General features: G+C 38.4%; 1 protein-coding gene across 1 annotated transcript; it reads right to left on the bottom strand.

Annotated features, from left to right (window-relative positions):
- Positions 1 to 13,063: 13,063 nt before the first annotated feature.
- Positions 13,064 to 17,661, bottom strand: SPINK9 (serine peptidase inhibitor Kazal type 9; the record flags this gene model as incomplete). The annotated part of the gene is made up of 4 exons (XM_081035426.1): positions 13,064 to 13,109; positions 14,375 to 14,502; positions 16,547 to 16,575; positions 17,613 to 17,661. 4 exons carry the CDS (start codon positions 17,659 to 17,661, stop codon positions 13,064 to 13,066), a joined length of 252 nt encoding a protein of 83 aa, XP_080891552.1.
- Between the last annotated feature and the right edge of the window lie 5,351 nt (positions 17,662 to 23,012).

Genomic DNA, 23,012 nt, shown 5'->3' with positions numbered 1-23,012 from the left:
ACCAGGCAAAATGTGAACTGGAGCCTGATGTATGGAGGAAGACTCAGGTGCACTTAGTATAAAGGTGTGCTTGTCCCCCTCGTGTTATGAACGAGTGGAATGCCTTGATAATCTCAGAAGAAAGCAACTGCAGGCTAAAGGGGATACGTGTTTCATATTGAAACTTAATGTTCAAAACAGGTAAAGCAAGACTTCTCTGCTGGAGTTGGAGGAGAGGACTCAGAATCTCACTTGTTTAGTCCCTGCTACCCTCACCCACCTTGGGTTCAGCCAGCGAAACCGAAACCCCAGTGATATTGTTTTTAGTTTTCAGAATGACATCTTGAGGTCACACACATTTTCCAACATACGTGGAAGTGTTGTCAGTCAGCTACACATTATATTCTCAAAAGAGGATTCTGTTTTGGATTTGGTGTTTTCACTTACATGTTAGCGAAGCAGTACACGCAGGAATTCGAGTACGTGACATTATTGGAGGCGCATATTGGTCTGACTCTTATGGAGCATATGTGTTGCCGTTGGATGGACTTCTTTTGATAAAAACTGCACAAAATTTCCTAAAATAAAACTCACAGGTCAAACTTTCCATCCTGTAGTGCTCTCTTAATGGCGTCTATTATACATGCTTGGGAGTTTTATGTTGTGCAGTGAGAAGACAATGAAAAAAAAATGTCTTCTTTTAAACTTCAGATATCAAAACTTCCTTATCTTAAATTCAGCAGCCAGAATATTTAGGAGTTCCATTTTGAAAGGCAGCTGATGCTATATAGTCCGCATCGGTGACTATGTACTGCACATCTGTAACCTGTTAGAGGGAAGCAAACCATTTTGGGAAGTGACAAAAATGATGATAACCACTGTCTGAGAATGGCTACAACCACTGTCCAGGTGCTTCTGACATCCTTTTAGTTCATCACCCCCACCCCCACCCCTTTAACTGGGGTGTCTGGATTGGGTCACTCTGTGTGCTCCCACTCTGGTATAGGCTATACATTATAGAGTTCACTCTTCTAGAGACTAGGAGGCTGGAATAGTGAGGGAAGAACATACCAGATTCCGATTTTCCCAATAGCTCCCCATTTTGTTTCGCTGTCTACAATACTACCAGGGTTGGAGTAAGGTGGACTCAGAGGACCTTGAGTAACAGAATAATTTGTCTACAGGCAGCAGGCGGCTTGGAAAGTTCCTAAGTATTATGTAATGAACAGATTTGGAATGAGCTGTCACAATATGCTACTGCATTGGTTCAGATTACAGGATATCTCTATATCCAGCATATCAGGCTACTACCCTGTCCACAAAACTTCAATGGCTCCCTTTATTTACAGCAATGTTTCCCAACTTTCAGTCACTTGGTTCGTGATGCCTTCCAAATTCATGTGTCATTTTTCTTTAAAAATATTTTTGTTGAGTTTGCTGCCTTTTTAAACTTGACTACTCACCTTAGATTTGTTATAAGCATGACTATCCATGATATCTTGGATTTGAAGTTGTAATTATATATTTTTGTAACACACATTAAAGAAAAGCTATAAAAGATATTCTGCAGCACTATACACAATAGCCAAGACATGGAAACAACCAAAATGCCCATCGATAAACGACTGGATTAAGAAACTGTGGTATTTTTATACAGTGGAGTATTACGCAGCCATAAAGAAGAATGAAATCTTACCATTTGCAACAATATGGATGGACTTAGAGAACATGATGTTAAGTGAAATAAGTGGAACAGAGAAATACAAAACCATGTGATCTCACTTATATGTGGAATCTAAAATAAAGAATAAATGAATGAACCAATCAGAAACAATCTCAGAGACATAGAGGAAAAACTGAGGTTTGCTAGATGGGAGGGGGCGTTGGGGATAAGGGGGATGGTGAGGGAATTAGAAAACACAATCAGTAACCACAAGATTGCCACAGGGATACGAAAGTCAATCTGGGGAATGTAATCAATAATGTTGTAAAGATTTTGTAGGGTATCCGATGGACACTTGTCCCATTAGGGAGACCACCTCAGGGAAGATGTAGATGCCTGATCACTGCACTGTACACCTGAGGCTGAAGCTGAACAATAATGAATGCCAACTACAATTTTTCATATATATATATATATATATATATATATATATATATATATATATATGGTTACAAGAAGTGGAGTACAGCATTAGGAATAGAGGCAGTGGAAATGTAATGGCTGTGTGCGATGTCAGAGGGGTAGTAGATGGGGGGAGGGCGTTTATCACTGTGTGAGGCCTATAGATGGTAAATGTTTAACTATTACATTGTTTGGTACACCTGAAACTAATTTAAAAAATGTTAAAAAAAAAAAAGATTGATTTGGTTCCAGATATCCTCTATAAAGATATAAAAAAAAAAGAAAAGAAAAAGAAAAAAAATATCAAGAGTACACTGATACAAAATTAGAGTTTGGTTTTCTCTGTTAAAAGGAGAGTTTTCCTATATCATTGGTATGTTCTTAATAAGAAACTATAAAGGAAAAGCAAACATCTCATGTTTTACTAAAATTATTTCCTATGTTTTCTATCATCAGGTCTTTGATTGCTTAGGTATATAAAATCTTAATATTAAAAGAGCTGAAATTCACTTCCCGCCATTTAACTTTCTGTAATAGCCTGCAATGATTAAATGGATAATTAAGGATTATTTCACAGTGATCTATAATCCTATTTAACCCACTGTTTTAAAATTTTTATGTATTTGACAAAGTTTCCAAATTTTCAAAATTTAAATAGAATCTTCATCTTAACCTGAGAATAAATTTGGGATTCTTCATAAGGTACCCTGAAGCATTTCAAAGAAAATCTCTCCCTCTTAATAAAAGGGGGTTATTAAACTAATTAAGCCTATTTAATATGCTAACATTTTAAGGTTTGGAAATTGTATTTTCTCCAATGGCCTCCATATCAAGGATATAAATATATACTAGTAATGGTTTGTATGTATGAGGTGTGATCAAACAGTACATTGAATGTTTAAATTAAAAAAATATATTCATTAGCATATTAACTAAAATTGTTACTAATGCTATTAGAAGGTAATCAAATCACTCTTTGGGGAACACTAGTTTTGTCTTTTATCTCCTCTTTTAATGATTAAGTCTACATGGTTTGTTCAGGAAGTCTTTACCAAAGAGTTGATTCTTTGATGGGTTCTTAGAAGATGAAAATGACTTCCAGAATTGGATATGAGTATGGAAAGAAGGATAATTTAATTAGAGGAAATTATGTACACAAACACAAAACTGGAATAGCATGAACTCCAAAATAGGTTAACTAGAACCTAAGGTGAGAGAAGAGGAGGTCTCCTTTTAGTGAGAAAGAGGCTGGGTTAAGGAGGGTATTATTGTAAAGCATGCAAAAAAACTAGATTCCGAGAGTAACAGAAGTTTCTGTCTTGAGAGGGATGTCTCAATTCGATTTGCATTTTAGAAGGCCCATTCTTGTGGTTGTGGAGAAGATTAGTGCAGAGATTGACAAACTTTTCCTATTTAGATCAAAGTAATAAATATTTTATGATTTTTAAGCCACACGGTCTCTGTTGCAATTACTTGACTCTATTATTATAGCCTGAAAGCAGCCAGAGACAACATACAAACAACAAGTATGTCTGTGTCCCAATAAACTGTTATTTTCACAAAACAGGTGATTGTAGTGTCCCAACCCATGGATCAGACTAAATGCAAGGAGACCAGTAGATGGCTATTGCAATGACACAGGCAAGAAGTGAGAAAGGTTTGAAAATGGACAAAAGCAACAAATTTAGAGGGAGGAAAAAAAAATTTTTTTTAAATGAGGCACTTTAATTGCCGGTGGTATATCAGTAGATGAAAGAGCAGTAAGAGACAGGATGAATCCTGGTTTTCCCAGGATCTATTTTGATAGAAATGTATAGATTGAACAATATGAATTGCCATTATGGAGATCAAAAATGGTCAACTATTAGCAGTTTCATATGGTTTAATATAGCTCCACCTAAGAGAAATACTATAAGCCTAAGATTGGAAAAATCATTCTGATGCAAGAATAGCCAACTTACCTTATGTGGAATTTTACCAAAAACATCTGAAACAAACGTTTAGAAAAAATGGTCAAATGAAAACAATGTCGTGTTGAGATATGAAGAGCTAATTAGCCCATTAATTAATCACATAAATTAATAACCAATAACATCACAAGGTTTATCTGGCCATGCCTTGTTCCCAAACACTGTTTTCTTCCTCATCTCATGCCTGGGACACTTAGTGTCCCATCTGAGAATTCAACCTTAGCCAGTTCCTAGGAGGTAGAAGAGATTTAAACCCAAGCTTTTCCCTTTGGGACTGCATATCATCTACTCTTGGGCTGCTCATTGTGTAGATCCATTTTAGAGAAATGTCTAGTTCTTGACAGTCATCCTGGCTACCTGATGAAATCTTAGATAACTGCCTTCATTTCTGATGATTGCCTGTGTTGAATATACTCTTTTTCTAAACTCTATTTGCTTCTGAGGAAGCCTTTTCCTTTGTTTGGGATATTTGTGTCAACAACTGCTTACCCAAACTATTAACAGTTCCTATGCCTTCATATTTCACGTTCTGTTTCACAGCCTTGTCTTCTTTCGGCTGCTGCAGCGAAGCCTCCTCCTTACCTCTCCCTCCACCTGAGCCATGATGCCAGCAGGTTTAGATTCACATAATGGGCGTCCTTTGTTGGTGTCATTTTGCTGGAGTTAATTAGGAAGTGCTGAGCCCTCTCTCAAGATTTGATAATACTGGGTTGTGCTGTGTTAGTAAGCCATGTCAGAAACAGACACCGCTTTGTGCAGAAGGCATTTGTGTGTGTGTACACACACATGAAATAACCAGTGTGGGGGGAGGTATGGTGGGAAAGTATTAAGAAGAAGAGGGAGGAGAGATGAAATTGATTATCAACTCAAAACACCAAATTATCTGTCAAATATTGACTTCACCTCTCATACATCACCCCCTAAAATATCTCCGGTCTGAACCTCTCTATGGCAGAGTTCTTGGAATATTAAAAAAAGTGGATTTAACTACTGATATTCATTGTAGTTGCGATAGTTAGTGAATTCTTTATCTCTGAGAGAAACTTCAAAGTTTCAAAAATTCCTACATCTAGAAAATAGTTATCATTGGCTTGTTACTTCCCTTGGAAGATCAAATGTTTACTTCCTCCCCAGTGTTCTCTGACAAATCCTTACATGAGAAATAGCCAGTAACCAAGACAGCCACAAAGAAAACTTTCATCTTTTCCATGAGGAACAATGTGAGTCATCCACTGGACTTTCTTCAGTGAAGGGTTTCCTACCAAATCCTCCAAGGTTCAGTTCTCTTGATGAACAGGGGCTATGGCCCCATTGTGAGAACCTCAGACACTATTATGAAGTCACTTTGCAAAAGATCTGTTTACATGTGACACCAATAGCTAAGTCTTCAAGTCACCAAAGTCCAAGAAAACTTCCAGGAAAAATATTTAATGTTTAACAGGCTGTAGAGCTATTGCATGACAGCATGATTTAAAATTGTTGTGTTTGACTGTTAAATTCTTATTCAGTCCCATAGAAAACATTTTGTTTTTCCAACTGGCAAGAAGAAACAAATGTAAAAATGATGAATTTATAATGAGTAATTCTTGGGAACTTTTTCAAAATTTACATGTCTGCCTTTAACACCGGCTCAATCCAAAGATGCTGATTCAGTAGGTCCAGAATGTAACGCAGACATAACACACACACACACACACACATATTTAAATTGCTGATTCACCTCTTTGAGAACAGATGGATTAGGAGACCACAATTTTATACTAATGGGCTGATTTTCTGGGTCCTTTGTTTCCTTATTCCATAAAGGTAATTGTTTTGTTCTGTTAGGACAATCTCTTTACGCATTATTATTAATATATCTATTCCTACTTCCCTGGTCATAGAATTGACTGTTTTATATTCAACATAAAACCTATTTTAAAAATAACCAAGAAACATACATGGAAATCAAGTCCATTATTTGTGACTTCTATTATACTTGGCTTGCATAATGGCTGGGGCCTGAGGCTCATGAAAAATCAGTAATTCTATACTGAAGTTGTGTGATGACCAAGTGCAATGGGGTTTAGTTCACAAGAAAATCAGACCTAAGTCTTAAGGAAGGAAGTCTTTTAAAAATACCATCAGTTCTGCAATTTCCTGGGAACATGAGGTTCTTCTCAGTACTAGGGTTGGAATAATAAAGATGGACATTTTAAAACAGATAATTGTTTCAATTTAGTGACCAAGATTCTTCACTTAACTAAACTTTAGTCAGGAATCAGGCTCCTGAATTTTTACTAGGCCCACCTGTGCAATTCCTTGTAAAATCTAGCTTTAGCAAGATCTCTGCTAAGTCAGTTTAACCACAATTGTATTGTCTTATATTATGTATTTGTATTAGACAAATACAAATAGTATTATAGAAATACAATCATTTGCACTTCAATTAATTGTTTTTGTCAATTATGTTATAATTGACAAATACAATTTTAAGATATTAAAAGTATACATTGTGATGATTTGATATACATATAAGATTGTGAAAAAAATTCTCCCATCTAGTTAATTAACACATATATCACCTCAAATGTTTATGCTTCTTTTTTTGGTCAGAACATTAGTTCTACTCTCTTAGCTAATTTCAATAATACAACACAGTGTTATCAACCATAGTCACATTTTACATTATATCCTTAAACTTTATCCATCTTATAGCTGAAATTGTGTAAGCACTGTATTATCGACTGCATTGAAACCTGGGAATCTAACTCCAGAGCTCACAAACTTAAGATTGTGTTATTCAACATTTTGTCTCAAAATAAAGAATTCATTGATGACAAGGATGGTCTTACTCATCATTGCATCTTAGGCCTCTAGCCCGGTGTCTGGCACATAATGCATAGATAAATATTGGCTAAAAGATGGTGAACAAACAATTTTCTGAACACTTAAGATGCTTAACAATGAAACAAGCTGCTTTATGGAAGCCTGAATTCCCCATCCTGAGGGATATCCAGACAGAAGCAAGCGTTGAATGAAGACCTCTCAGAGATATAGAATAAAACTGAATAGAAAGTTGAAGGCTAAGATCTTTACTCTTTTTCAAGCTCTGAGATTCTGTGATTCTATGATTTCTTGATAGTGATAAAAACGCATTTTACAATGTCTTCCAGGTGAAAATATATGCACCCGTCTGTGAGGCGATAGTATCTCAGAATTCTCTGGGCAGAAGATGGTCATGGGGCTGCTGCTGCCTGAGACAGGAGTAAGGACACTGGTGAAGGGGACATATACACTGAAGATAAACTCAAAGGCAAGGACAAAGGGACAAGAGGCAAGTGCTGGCCTCAGGGGGTTGAGGTGACCAAAGGTGGCGAAGTGAAGACAGGTGACCTAGTAGTGTCAGCCAAGCTTCCTGTCCTTACATTATACTCAAGCTAGAAATTCATCTTGATTATTAAATTATTTCTTAGTGGGGACGGCCCGGTGGCTCAGGTGGTTGGAGCTCCGTGTTCCTAACTCTGAAGGCTGCTGGTTCGAGTCCCACATGGTCCAGTGGGCTCTCAACTACAAGGTTGCCAGTTCAATCCCTCGAGTCCTGCAAGGGATGGTGGGCTGCGCCCCCTGCAACTAAGATTGAACACTGCACCTTGAGCTGAGCAGCCGCTGATCTCCCGGATGGCCCAGTTGGTTGGAGCATGTCCTCTCACCACAAGGTTGCCAGTTCGACTCCCGCAAGGGATGGTGGGCTGCGCCCCCTGCAACTAGAAAACGGCAACTGGACCTGGAGCTGAGCTGCGCCCTCCACAACTAAGATTCAAAGGGCAACAATTTGACCTGGAAAAAAGTCCTGAAAGTACACACTGTTTCCCAATAAAGTCCTGTTCTCCTTCCCCAATAAAATCTTAAAAAAAAAAAAATGTTTCTTAGTGATTTGAGATGGTAAAAACATGCTAGCATATTTGCTGAGCTATGAAAAGCCTTCATTTAGGAAAAGAAAATTTAGAACCAGAAAGTAGAAATAGAGATACAAGACCTCTCAAACCCCTCAGAAATACCCCCTATGCTGCTGGTTTAGGTTTTTAAAAGGTTCTGCAGACTCATAGTCATGATAGATGTAGATTCTCCTCAATATAATAATTAATAACAAAGCCTTTCAATGTCAGCAGTACCAGAGCAGTCAGCAGTACCAAAATACTACCCACGTTTCTGTGGCACCTAACGATTTTCAAAGCATATTCCAATAATAATAATAATAATAATAATAATAATAATAATAACAGCAACAGCAGCTATAACCTTTATATCATTTAACATTGTTAACCATTGTCACACATATATGTTCTGAGTATTTTTCTTCCATGTTATTTGTAAATCCTTATAATAAAGGTAAGTATCACGGTATCATCTTTAAACCTATGCAAAAAGGGCTTCTTTGTGATGGAGTCTCAAGTTTCAGAGGGCTTCCCTCTGGCTCTTCTTTACCTATGCCTCTCCCCAGAGGGCTAGGAGCTTGTAGGACATCTGCCCTATACACACTTGTAATCTCCTTCTAGACTATACCCTGAAATCCTAAACTCCTGAACTTCATTTACAAGCAAACTTGATCCTGCTTACAAGGCCTGTGTAAACTTCCCCAGGTCTATTTCCCCCAAGGCAGATTGTATTGCTGGTATGCACACCCTTCTCCCCAAAATGTGACCTCAGGGTGACTGTTTGCTGGGATTTGGGTGAGGATAGGACATGCAGGCTTTGGTGTGCATGTGCACAAGACTTTTCAAGAGGCATGAGAGAACTAGGGGATGGAGAGAGAAGACAGACTGAAGGCCGAGAGAGAGACTGGGGCTTGGGGGCTGACTTCTCGCATGTCACTATATTGAGAATTTGAGAATTTAAAATTTCAAACTGAACTTCCATGGTTCAATGAAGCTATATTTGCCAAGGTAGGAGGAGAGGATTTTATGTGTTAGCTCTGAATTTTAAATAGGTGGGCTGAATATATTGTAGACATACAGTACATGGGCTTCCATTTTACTTCTCCCCTTGAGCCCCCAAATTTTATGCATATATCCCATTAATGACTGCCTCAGGAAGGAGGGATCTCCGTCTTACTCAGAGTTCCAAGAAGAAACTGCATGACTATCTGTTAGGAATCCCATAAAAGCCATCCTTCATTGAGTGTGAGGATTGTAAACATCAGTGTTTTGTATTTCTAAACAGTAATGATAGTTTTTATTGATGCTTATTATGCACCATACCATGAATATTCTAGATGCTCTTGATTCTTGGCCTTGCTCTTCATGGGAACTTTCACGGAGAAAGTGGAAATAGTCAGGCCAGTTGAGAAACCTAATGCCTTTCTCCAGCTTGCATCATTTTCTCTATAAAGTAGGACGCTGTATGGATTAATTCCTGGTCAATTTAGGACGATTTTAGGAGAAAAGTAAGTCTCTGTCCTTGAGGAAAGTGTCAGATGCCTGTAGATATCGGAGAAGGAAGAGAATGCCTTAAAGTCCAACATTGATGCCTTTCCCTTAGCAAATCTCAAATTCAAGGCCAGTTTATACTTGAGTGTACCTACTGCTTTTCTCTTTGCCCTCCTCCTTCTCTTTCCTCTCTTTTATCATATATCATACATACAAAAGGGTATATGTAATACACATACACAATTTAAATGATACTACTAATAATATTAAGTAAACAACAACACAAATGCTCATATGTCTATCATGCAGTTTAAGAAATAGCACAAGTAGCAAAATAGGTGAAGGGGAATAAGAGATACAAACTCCCAGTTACAAAATAAATAACTCATGGGGATGTAAAATACAGCACAGGAAACATGGCCGACAATACTGTAATAACCATGTATGGTGATGGATGGTTACTAGACTTATCGTGAAGATCACTCCATAAGGTATATAAAGATCAATCACTATGCTGTACACCTAAAACAAATATAATATTGTATATCAATTATACTTTAACAATAAAAAACCCAAAGAACTTTTTTCCCTAGAAAAATACCAACAGTAAAAATAAATTAAAGTAAAAAAAAATTTTTTTTCATATTTCACACAGGAGAGAGAGAGAAAAAAGAAACAACACAAGCTGTATCTGAAACCTTTTATATGCTGCTTCCTTAACTGCCTAACTCAGGCTGCCAGCTCCCACCTAATTCAGCCCTGTCTTCTCCTCCAACAAGGACGCTACTCAATCACTAGAAACATTCCTCAATCTGTGGAGGAACTAACTTGGTTCTACTGTTCTCTGCCCTTTAATAATAATTCAGGTCCCTCTTGTGATTTTCAGGAACTGCAGAATTTAGTGCGAGACTCTCAATACCATTAGGACGTCAAATACAAGTCTTCGAGTACATTGACTCTAAGTTTCTTTTGATGTAGTTTTTAAAACTCACATATATATGTACATACATGTCAAGCATGGTCAAATATCCATTTTAAACACAATGATGAACAGGACTCAATTCCCTGCTCTCAGAGATCTTAAAACCCGAAAAAAAAATTTTTTTTTCTGTTTTTTTTTCTTTTACCAAAAATGAGGGTAAGTTATAAAAAGTCTTTCCAAACTCTCTGATGGGAGGCTGTGTATTTCCATTGCGATGAAACCACTTTGCTGACTTCTGTGGCTGTAATAGTGACCACCTGTTCTAACAGAAGGTTCATAGTGATGTTTCTCAGAAGAGGGTCAGGCAGGGGTGATAGGGTGGGGTTGGGAAGAAGGCAACGAGGGGCCAGAACCTAACAGAACCATCCATTGTGTTTAAGGGACAAACTTAGGACAACCACAGATTTTGGTTGTTTTTGTTTTTGAAGTCATTCATCATTTGCTAATTACATACCAGGCACAATACTATGTACTGTATGCCCATTGGTTCATGCCAGTCCATAAGGAACATAAGGAACAAAGTGCCCCCACTTTGAAGTTCAGGAACTGAAACTCAGATGTTAAACCACTAACTCAAGGTTATTCTAGATTTGAGCCCAGGGTTATCTCCAAAGCCTCATCTTTTTTTTTTTTTTTTAATTTCCTTAAGTTTTTAAAATTTTTATGCATTTTTTAAAAAATTAAGGATAATTGACATATTAATTTCATATGTACAACATCATGGGTGGATAGTTGTATACATATTGCAAAATGACCACCATCTTAACCAATGGTTATACGTCTTAAGCATTTATATTATAACCAAATAATTTCAGTCGGAAAGGGTGGACACATTATTATCTACAGGGTATGGCAGCAAACATGGTAGTTCAGGCAATCTGTGGGCCTCATAAAGAAGTAATAACTGGAACCCAGGCAGGCAGCCAAAACAGAGATAGAGCGACCAGGGAGGTGAGAGCCGCCCCAGAATTCTGCCAGTATTTTGAGGAGTCTGCCACTGGACTCCATTTCTAGGAGAGGTAAAGTGGAGGAAAGAAGCAATGAGCACAGTCCAGAAGTGCAAAGAACCATAGGGTCTGGCTCCTCTGTGGGTTAGTGAGGTAGGGGACTCAGGCGGGGGAAGCAGCAGTGGTCAGAACTGAGGTCTTGACCATGTGGAGTGAGATTCAGGACCTGGGCTCAGGGAGAATGAAAACCCAAACCCAGGCCTCTTCTTTGCTGAGTCACTCAGGGCTTGGTTGGGCCCAGCCTTAGAGATTGTAACCTCTGAACCTATTTTTGAGCATTCAGTGCCTCGCCTCTTAGGAAAGAAGCAACTGGGAATGATTGGATAGTTTCGTAAACTCTCCAGAAGCATCTTTCAGAACTCTAATAGTTCTTTTCCAATGTTTAAGCAGGCATTCTTGAAAAGCTTAATTTTGTATTGACTCAGTGCTTTTTTTTTCTCCTAAGAAATTCTTAAGTTTTCAAGACACATCCATGTGTCTGTGTTTTGATAAGACATGTGTTTGTGGATCTGGCTTCCATTTGGTGATCTGTACTCTTATTGCTAATTAAAATTCCAAAGTCATTGTTTCACCTTAACTTGGTTCTCTGAGAGGCAGGAGTTACCTATTCCAGAAAGACCGGTTTATGGGATTATAGTAGCACCTGCTGTGCTTAACTATGAGGAAGAACTAATTAAAAAGGAAACAGGGTGAGATTTCTTAGATTTTGAGTAGGCTTCACTTCAAGTAACCGGTTTTGGCAACAAATTTAATTGCTTTAGTTTCATTTTGTTTGTACATCTTTAAAATTGCATGGCAATTCTCTTCTCATGTTGCAAATGACAAGGATTTGCATGGCAGTGTTGCAAGAGTTGACTATAGAAGATAGGAATGGAATGATGAGTTTTAGGCATTGGGTATGCAAGGCAACCACCATCTCCATCACTCCCCCACAATCCCTAGAAAAGCATTCACTGCTCTCTATTATTTGTGTGTCTGTGGCTTCTTTTTATGGGAACTAGAGGAAGCAATTCAGAGTTTGGGTTGGTGCAGAAAGCAAACATTGCTTGCTGTACATTAGAGAGCTATACATTCTAATGCCAGAGCTACATCAGGAATTGATACCTGACCTCCAGGTCATCTGGGGTAAGACACCATAGTTTCCTTGCTTGCTTGTTGATAGAAATAAAATTCAATTCATTTTAACTTAACTTAGTTAATGTATGAAGCATTAATTGAACCCCTTCTTTATCTGTTCACTTTTCAGAACTAAGTAGTTCTCAAAAAGACTACTTTGCAGAACTTTTCAGGGATGTTTTCCTAACTTGAGAGAGAAGAAGGCATCATCTTCAGGTTCTTTGATTTTCTGTTTCCTGCTGCTGGTCTTAATTAGCCCACCCCCTACCCCCAGAATGTGGCCCCATGATGGTCTATTTACTAGATGTCACCCCAAAAGTGAAACTAATCTAGAAGACTCAATTCCTAAACAAAAAGAGTCAGACATGTTTATCTCACTTAGGTCTACTTTATTCTACAAAGAAATCAAGATGGAATAGTGGCGACATTGTATGGGAGAAGAAATGTCTCTTGTGAGTTGGAATCACAAGATAGATTTAACACTTTCCAAAATGTACAAACTTAAGTTTGTCGTTAGTTTTCCTGTGGAGAGAAAATAGTAACAAATGAGATATGCTGAAGCCATTGGCATTCCTTTAGCATCCAAAGTTCACCAGTGAACCCCTGAAAATGTACCCAAGTCTCTCCACTTACTGATGTTTTCAACAGGCGTGACTGCATTTTAGAAATATGACAGCAACTGGTGCTGATTACATAAAGAGAATGCTCTAAATACAGCTTATATCCCTGCAAACATATTTTAATGGGTTTTGTTTTTCTTTTTAATTTAAAGGGGACGCCCACATTTAGACACTTTTCATAAAAGATGGTAATTTTTTCTTACTAAAAAAGAAGCAGGGGTGGCCTTTTAGTTCAGTTGGTTAGAGCACAGTGCTCTTAACAACCCGGTTGCCGGTTCGATCCCCATATGGGCCACTGTGAGCTGCACCCTCCACAACTAGATAGAAATAACTATTTGACTTGGAACTGATGGGTCCTGAAAAAACACACTTAAAAAAATAAAAGTTACAAAAAAAATAGCCCATTATTTAAAAAAAAAAAAAGAACCAAAAAAAAAAATGTCATATCTATTAGGTGTTTGTTTTCATCCATGTATGTTTTGAAAATACTTAAAAAGAACTCTGTGTTTCTATAATACTGGTATATCAGTCATCATTTAATTTTTTGAGCTGATTCAAATATATCTTACAGATGATTACTTTGTAACCTTTAAACTACTTTTGGCTATTTGATTTTCTAAATTTAATTTTTATTAGCACTCCAACATATATTTTGTTGAGATATCATACTCTGAAACAGAGCAAGTTCTTTAGGTTTCTTCAGCTATTGTCCCCCTTTTGCACCAATCATTAGGAGGCTCTACTGTATTCAAACTTAGTTGTTGAAGCTCAACAATAACCATTTTAATAGATGTGGACTCGTATGCCTACAAGGAAGGTTGCTCCTTGTCCCTGGAAATAATCCAGCATACACTGTGAGAAGACTTGGTGACTCCTTTGTAGAAGGAGTTTAAGCAATAAATTAGTAGGTGGAAGTTGAACTAGTTGACCCTTAGGTTTCCTTCCAACTTACAGATGCTAGTCTTCTCTGATTGACTATTTCTGCCAGAATATGTAGGGATATACACGACTCCCAAGTCCCATAAATTGTGGGAATTCTGTTTATCAGAGTCAACTGATACAGGATGATTCACATATTCCTTGTGTCCTAAACCACTTCTTTGAATTAAGGTATATTTGTCTCAACACATAATTATTATACCTTAAATATAGAAAAAAAATACTTACGCAATTTCAGAACAGAAGAAGCAATCATTGCGATAAGTCTTGCCATCAGATCCACAAATTGGTGCATGCATTCTAAAACAAGGTCTCTCTATTGTTGGTAGTATCGTTTTATACTTACGGCAAACAACCTGGAAACACATATTAAAAACCTCCAATTCCTTCAACCAAATATTTATTCCCAGGATTTAGAATTTTTCAAGCAAGTGCAGAAGGCTCTCAACACATTTGTTTCTTATTCCAATTGTCTGTCCTCATCTAACGTCTGAAATATATCTATCCACTGTAAAGATTTTTATAAGAGATATAAAATCATGACTGATAAATTTCTTTACGGTAGCTGGTAACCAAAGCATAATTTATTTAAATATACACTCTTTTCCATGGTACTGGTTGATGCATCAGTTCTCAACACTCATGGCACATTCACAAGTACAACCATTCTCATGGGATCACAGGGAGTGGGATCAGTTTTCTACATGTCCTGCCATTTCTTTCACTTAAAAAGTTCTACCTAAATGCAAGTGTGAGATGTATTATGGAAGTAAGTACTATAGTTTTAATAACTAGTACATCACTGGCAACTTTTACCATGAAGTATTGGTAACGGATTACTTGCTCTACACTTCACCAGCACATAGACAGACAAATATATTTTAACATTGTTGTTGAGAACCACTGTTCAAAATTCCTGGAGCAAAGCCAAGATGATGAGCCACTTGTGAGAACAGGTAGGTGATTACCAAGAAAGAATTTTCTGGGCCTTTCATCTATGAACAAACTGAAGAGTGTGGAGAGTAAAGTCAAACACATTGGAATTCAAGTTCTGGTGCTATGACCCTGGGAGAATTACTTTACCTCTCTAAGTCTTAGCTTCTTTATCTGCAAAATGAAGGTGATACACCTGCATTGTAGAATTAAAGTAAAAAAAATATGTGACTGAGAAGATATGTGTAAAATACTTAGCACTGCAGAGCATGGAAAATAATAAATAAACACTAGTTATTATTTCCATCCTTTGGCTTTACTTCGAGGTCTACACAAACTCCAGCTCTATACAGAAGATGCTGCATTTCCAGCTCTTTCTGTCCCAGAGTTCCAGCCATGATATTTTACTAATTGTTGAATATCTTCACTTGGATAACCTGAAATATGCGCAAACTTAAAGTTGAATTCCTCCTTTCTTTCAGATATGTAATTAATTTATTCATTCCTTCAATTACTATACTCCATGTACCTCCTAAGTTTTAGGGCTGAGCTAAGTGCTAACAATACAAAGGTCAGTAAGTATGGCGTCACAGCAGTAGGAACTCAGGCTAATGGAGCAGAATAGAAAGTGTAGAGCTCCATGGGAGTATACGCCAGCATGGATTCACTTCCTCTCCTTACCTGCTCAACCCTCAGCACCAGAATTGATGGAATACTCACAATATGACCAGGGAACTACCAAGGCTTAATATTCGATAACCCTTTTCATTCTCACACAACTACCAAATCATGAAGGATGGCTTGAATTCAGCCCTGTCAGGGGCTGAAATTTATATTCTTAACCTTATGATTTTCTTTAATAGGTAAAAGACTCAAAGAAATAAAAGGAGGGGCCTAGGCCACAGGGCCACAGAGCTAAAAAGCTTGGACTAGAACCCAAATTGCCTGACTGCTGGTTTAAAATATTTACAACGCCACTTAGATTTTCTCAACAATAGACATTACTTAATATAAGCCATAAAGGAAAGCTTAAGTTAAAATCTTCCTTCTTTAATACAGAGAACAAAGACGTGTGTGACTTATTTAAAAGTTGTAAGAATCATGGCTTGTTCTTACTGAGTTTTACTATGTAGTAGGTGCTGTGCTAAGTCCTTTTCAAACACTCTGGCTTTAAGTCTCACAATAATCTTATTGTGAGCACGTACTGCGGCCCACGGCCACACGACCAAAGAGCTGGAATTGAAGCCCAGGACTTTATCAGTCTGGTGTGTGACCACTTGGCTTCATCGTCTCCAGTTTAGGAAGGTATGTCTAGTTTTTGAAATAAAAGCAGTTCTGATACTTAAAAAAATAAATCTTCAAACACGTAGAAATTTAACTACACGAGTATATAGTGCCAAAAATGTCCTTACTGATGCTGGCTTTAAAAGTAAGTAGGACTTTCATTATCAAGGTGGATGCACTGACCTGCCGATCGTGTGTGTCACATTCTGCGTCTGTAAGAAAAACAAGTACAAGAGAAAATTAAACTCTGGGAGAACCTAATCTTATTAGAAAAATAATCTTTGATTTATGTTTTAGGTCTCAACCTGTCATTAAAATATAAGACTCTTCAGAACTGTGTATCAGCACACTATCAAAGGTTGAAGCTCAACACTGATCTTTTTTTCTTTCTTTCTTTTTTTTAGAGCAGGATTAGAGTGTAGCCAAAAGGATGGAAAAGCTGTTATAATAATGAGGAGTTTGTCTTATTCTTTCCCATCTCATAATCAGAGCTTAGAAAAAAAATTTTTTTAAATATGCAAGCACAGTTTATTAGTGATACATTCTCAGGGAAGAGAACAGGCCTCACCAAGGTGAGAAAGAGGCATAGCTCCCAGCATTAGTGATAACATCCTCAGGGAAAAGAATGGGCCTAATCAAGGTTGGAGAGAAAGGTGTAAACCTCTGGTATTAGTGATACGTTCTCAGGGAAGAGAACGGGCCTAGCTGAGGCAGGAGAGTGGGGCAGAGGGAGAGGGAGAGAGAGAGAAAAGAGGAGACAGTCTAGAGCTTAGGAAATTTTGAAAAAAAAAAAAATAACAGCGAGTTTTATACTTAGGAAGTGTCTACTCTTATGTAGCAGGCAGAGATGGCAGAAGTTGGACCAGTGGTTGAAAATTCAAAGGAAGCATATTTTAACTCAACAGTGGAAAGAAAATAATACTTCAAGCTGTCAAATAATGAAGTGGGACTATTTTATGAAGAAATGAGGTCTTCATAAATAATGATATCAAGTCAAAGCAGAGTCTGGATGAACAATTCCCAAAGAACTTACACAAGGTGTATGGATAAAAATTTGGTCTTAGTTGTCCATTTAGGTCTGCTCAGTGCCTGAGATAATATGATTTAGTGATTTATTGGGGGAGGGGAAAAAAAGCATTTCAGAACGCTTTGTCTATTTTCTATATGATGTGTATATTCCAGAAGTGGGCAGAAGATGACGTGAGCTATTGGTATCAGGGCAGGGCAGTGCTATGAGGGAGATACTCACTGAAGATGGTTGTAAGTGCCAGCATGAGGACAAAGGCTGTTGCTCTCATGCTGCTGAAGTGGCCAAGGGCAGTCAGATGGAGGCAAAAGAGGTGACTTTCCGGGGTCTGCCCAGCCCACTTGGGTGCTGCCTTATATATTGTCAAGAGTTCCTGCCTCAAATGTGAAATAGCTATTTTGCAGAATCCTGGGAAGAGGTCAGAAACACCTGATCCATACGGAAATTCTTTTATTGTGACAGCCAGATGATGTTACATGACATTTTAATAGATCATAGGACCCGATAAAGCTGGCATTATTTCTTTACCTCTTTATGTCCTTAAAACTTTGAGTGCTTTCACATCTGTTACACAATTTGGTCTTCATAATAAATCTATCACATAGTTATTACCATTTTCTTTGTTCCACAGATGAGGAAGTGAAGATACAAGGAAGTGATTTCACTGGATTTACTGTTCATTCTTTGCTGTACTACTTTTTCCGGGAACAGTCATCAGCATGGCAACTTAGGTTTTGATATTTTCCCAGATTCCCCTCTTTCCTTTCTTCTCCAGCATCAGATGGGAAATGTTGCAGGTTGAGACCCCAGACAGCACAGAGAAAAGGCATCAAAACCCAAGTCTTGATTTAGCAGAAACAAGCAGTTTCTTGTTTTCCTATAGGGTGTTCCCCTATTGCATTAGGGGTGTCATACTCTTTACGGGAGATAGCTTTCCCAAGAATCCCAAATTTGGGGAGATGGTAGAATGGATGGAGCTGGTGAGTCCTCACACTACATTTAGCTGGTGGAGACTTTGTCAAGAGTCCTTAGGAGAAGGCCCCCTTAAGGCCAATAATAAAGAGCTTTGTGGCCACTTTAACCAAGAATGGGTCTAGTGGCTGCAGTGGCTGGACTGTCACTGAAGGTTTGGCCATGATTCTCTAGTTTCCAAACACAGACTGATGGTTCAAGAATAAGACGTTAACTTTGCACTGGGCCGCGGTTACATACATGGCCAGTGACATCTTCCACTAATACCTTTCAATAGACAAGCCATCAATCGTTTGGCTGCGGTTTAAATAAGGTTAATCGTGCTTTTGGCAAACCATGCTTCATTTGAAACATTTGAGAAAGGCTACAAGGACACTTACCTTAGAATGTGTCAATTTTCAAATAGAGTGACTCTATGAGAAGACCATTGTGACTCTATGAGAAGACCATTGTCCATATTGCTAACGGAAATAGTGTCAAACGCTGGGAGACTAAAATCCACATTTGTTTCCCTTCAAAAGGATAAAGACAGCGGAAAGGTGTTGGGTTGGTCTGAGAGTGGGGAGGGCAGGTGTCATAATATTATTGAGAACGGGAACTCTGAGAGTCTGGCAGACGTGAGTTCATTGCCAGCTCCACTATTCCCTACATGCGCTTGTGCAAGTCATTTCACTGCGAATCCTTAGTTTTTTTAATCTTCATTTGATCATATAGTAACTATGTGCATTTCCTCTGACTTAGAGGTCACATTACAACTTGAACATACCATGATTAATGAGAAACTTTGCCACTGTCTTCAATGCAGCCTGACAAAGACTCTCTTGGACCACACTTTAGTTAGGCTCCCCTGAGTCCTCTTCTTGACTAGATCTTGACCTAACCCCCGGCCTTCCCCCACACCTTTGGCCTGCCTCGCCCTTAGCATAGGTCTTAGCATAGAACCCTGCTAAGTAACACCCCACTAGTGATATTTGATCACCCTCACTATCTAATCAAGTTCTTCACCCCCCACCTGTAACGTATAAGCCCTTGGCTTGCCTTTAGCAAGAATTGTTAGTCCAATTTAGCAAGAATCCCCCTACCCTTGATATCTCCTATTAGTAATTTTCCATCTACTGAGTTCCTTATTCTACTCCTTGGCTATAAATCCCCATTTGTATTTGGAGTTGAGCCCAATCTCTCCCCACTATTGCATTAGGGGTGTTCCAAGCTATACCCTGAATAATGTCTTCCTTGCCATTTTAAGAACTGTCAAATAATTTTTCTTTAACAAGCTTATGAAATAAAGTTAATAATACCATGTTTCCCAGAAAAATAAGACCTAGCCGGACCATCAGCTCTAATGCGTCTTTTGGAGCAAAAATTAATATGCAACCAGGTATTATATTATATTATAATATTGTATTGTATTATACAAGACCCGGTCTTATTTTACTCTAAGACTGGGTCTTATGTTAACTTTTGCTCCAAAGGATGCATTAGACCTGATGGTCTGGCAAGGTCTTATTTTTGGGAAACATCGGAGCATCATCGTCATCTTATTGTGCGTTCTAAATGAGACTGAATATGTAAAGCACTCATGTAGGGTCTGGCACATATTAAGCTCTCAACAAATGTTACTTTTGATGACAATGACCATGATAATGAGCAGGAGGATGGTGACAGTGATCTGGAGAAGAAAACATTTAGAAAGCATTTAGGAACCATCTTAAAATAAGCAAGTGGTGGGATCTTTGAGGCCTTACTGGAAATAATAGATCCTGGCACGATAGAAAAAGAAACTTTGTGATGATCTGAGATGTCTGATAATAACTAAAAGTAATGGGAATCTTATCCTTTTAAGTGTCCCATTGGAAACCAGGTGACTAACCTTCGGGAACCCTACAGAGGTGATTCCTTTATTGAATGAGAGAATAGCCTCTATCTATATTTTTTTACCAACAGATATTCATTAGTTAGCTTTCATAACTAAAAGTGACTCCAATATTACAAACAAATTAAGCTTTTAATATGTAAGACACCCTTAACATAAATAATTTTTCTCAATAACCACCTGATTACCAAAGCCAGAAACTAGAAATCTGACCACAATATGCATAACTGCATGCCATTAAATACCTTCATCGCTTTCATTAAACATTCTCAATTAAGTACTGTGTCTTTGCCAATTATACATCCCAAAATACAAAATTCAGTTTCTTATGTCTATCACCTTTGCCATGGATTTATTGATGCTCCGAAAAGCTCTGATCTTGAAGGTTTTGCAGTAGTCCAGGTACAAGATTATGGAGACTTTAACTAGAGTGAGTGATTTGGAAGTAGTGAAAAGTGATTAGATTTTGTAGATATTTTAACATTTGAGCCAACTGGGCCTGCTAATGGATTAGATGTGGAGTTAGAGAAAAAGAAGTATCATGGAAGCCTCTGAAACTTTTGGTTGGAGCAACTAATGAATGGTAGTATCATTTCCTGAGATGGGGGATGCTGCTGAGGGAGCAAGTTGGGCAGCTGATATTAAAAGTTTGGCTTCAGGGGCTGGCCCGGTGGCCCAGGTGGTTAGAGCTCCATGCTCCTAACTCCAAAGGCTGCCGGTTCGATTCCCAAATGGGCCAGTGGGCTCTCAACCACAAGGTTGCCAGTCCAATTCCTCGAGTCCTGCAAGGGATGGTGGGCTGCGCCCCCTGCAACTAACATTGAACATGGCACCTTGAGCTGAGCTGCCTCCCGGATGGCTCAGTTGGTTGGAGCACAGGCTCTCAACCACAGTTGCCAGTTCAATTCCTCAAGTCTGGCAAGGGATGGTGGGCAGCGCCTCCTGCAATTAAGATTGAACATGGCACCTTGAGCTGAGCTGCCGCTGAGCTCCCGAATGGCTCACTTGGTTGGAGAGCATCCTCTCAACCACAAGGTTGCCAGTTCGATTCCTCGAGTCCCGCAAGGGATGGTGGGCAAAGCCCCCTGCAACTAAAATTGAACACAGCACCTTGAGCTGAGCTGCAGCTGAGCTCCCGAATGGCTCAGTTGGTTGGAGCGCGTCCTCTCAACCACAAGGTTGCCAGTTTGACTCCTGCAAGGGATGGTGGGCTGCGCCCCCTGCAACTAGAAAACGGCAACTGGACCTGGAGCTGAGCTGCTCCCTCCACAACCAAGACTGAAAGGACAACAACTTGAAGCTAAACAGCACCTTCCACAACTAAGATTGAAAGGACAACAACTTGACTTGGAAAACAGTCCTGGAAGTACACACTGTTCCCCAATAAAATCCTGTTCCCCTTCCTCAATAAAAAATCTTTAAAAAAATAGATAAATAAAAGTTTGATTTCGGATATGAGCATGGTAGGTGCTCAATATGTATTTTTACAAATTGAGAAGTTGTGCTCAGTAATTAATTCCTATGTATTTTTTTTTCAAGTTCTGTGCCTTTGTACTCACTTGCCCTTTACCTGGAATTACTTGTCCCCTACCCCAGTCACACTTACTCCGATGAATTACAACTCAAGAGGAGACTTCCTCAATACGCCAGGCAGAATTAGACTCACCTTCCTCTATGGCCTCATAGCAATTTAGAAATGTTTATGAAATACTAACCATAAATTGAGCAGTATACTAATCACTAGTATATACTATACTACATAAAATGCTATGAAATAATAGATGAGCAAATAATGGGTTGTCAGGAAAAGGTAACAATATTTATTGTGTATCTCTCACATGTAAGGTTCTTTGTATTATTTAATTATCTCTACAAAAGCTCTATAAGCCGCATAGGGTTTAAGTACCCACCCAAAGTTATATAACTTGCAAGTGACAGAACTTGTTTATAAATCAAACCCTGATTCCTCAGCCATATCTCTGCCAAACCAAATGCAGAGAAGTCTTCATAGGAGGAACCTGAGCTGAAACCAGAAGGATGAAGGCCATTTCCAGCAGAGAAAACTGTGCATACATAGACAAAGAGGGCTGGGGGACATGGGAGTGCTTAAAGTCAGAGTTCTTCAGAGGTCATGGGGGAAGTAGAGGCTGGGCCGGAAATACTACGCTCATGAGTCTGGACTTTATCCTGTAGGCAATGGGTAACCAATGAAGGATTTTGAATAGAGACATAATAGAATCAGATTTACCCTACAGAAAGAGTACTCCAATATAGTACCTAGTATAAATTTATATCACAGCATTTATTAGACTGCATAATTATTTTCTAATACATGTTTATCCCCCCCTCCTGAGCCTGAACTTTAATTGATCTGAACTCCATTCCATCATTGATCACGTGTGTGTATTTGTGTATGTGTGTGTGTGTGTGTGTGTGTGTGTGTGTGCGTGCATGTTTTTCTTGAAAGCCACTTTGGATTCCTTGTACAAAACATTCTCCTGAACAACCAAATTTGTATATTCTTCAGTTTTCTTTGTAAATTGAGATATTACCCTGATCTAAGAAAATAATTCAAACGCAAGTAAAGATAAAGGATCTTGAGATTATCCTGTTAAGTGAAATAAATCAGACAGAAAAAGTCAAGAACTATATGATCTCACTCATATGTGGGATAAAAAACAAAGTAACAAATGAACACGACAAACAAACAAAAACTCATAGACAGAGACAACGGTTTAGTGGTTATAAGAGGGTAATGGGGGAGGAGAGGAGGTTGG

This window comes from Rhinolophus hipposideros (assembly GCF_964194185.1).
Source record: "Rhinolophus hipposideros genome assembly, chromosome: 23".
In the NCBI taxonomy this organism is placed as follows: domain Eukaryota; kingdom Metazoa; phylum Chordata; class Mammalia; order Chiroptera; family Rhinolophidae; genus Rhinolophus; species Rhinolophus hipposideros.
The sequence above is the reverse complement of the archived record's forward strand: the minus strand, read 5'-3'. Positions and strand labels throughout refer to the sequence as shown.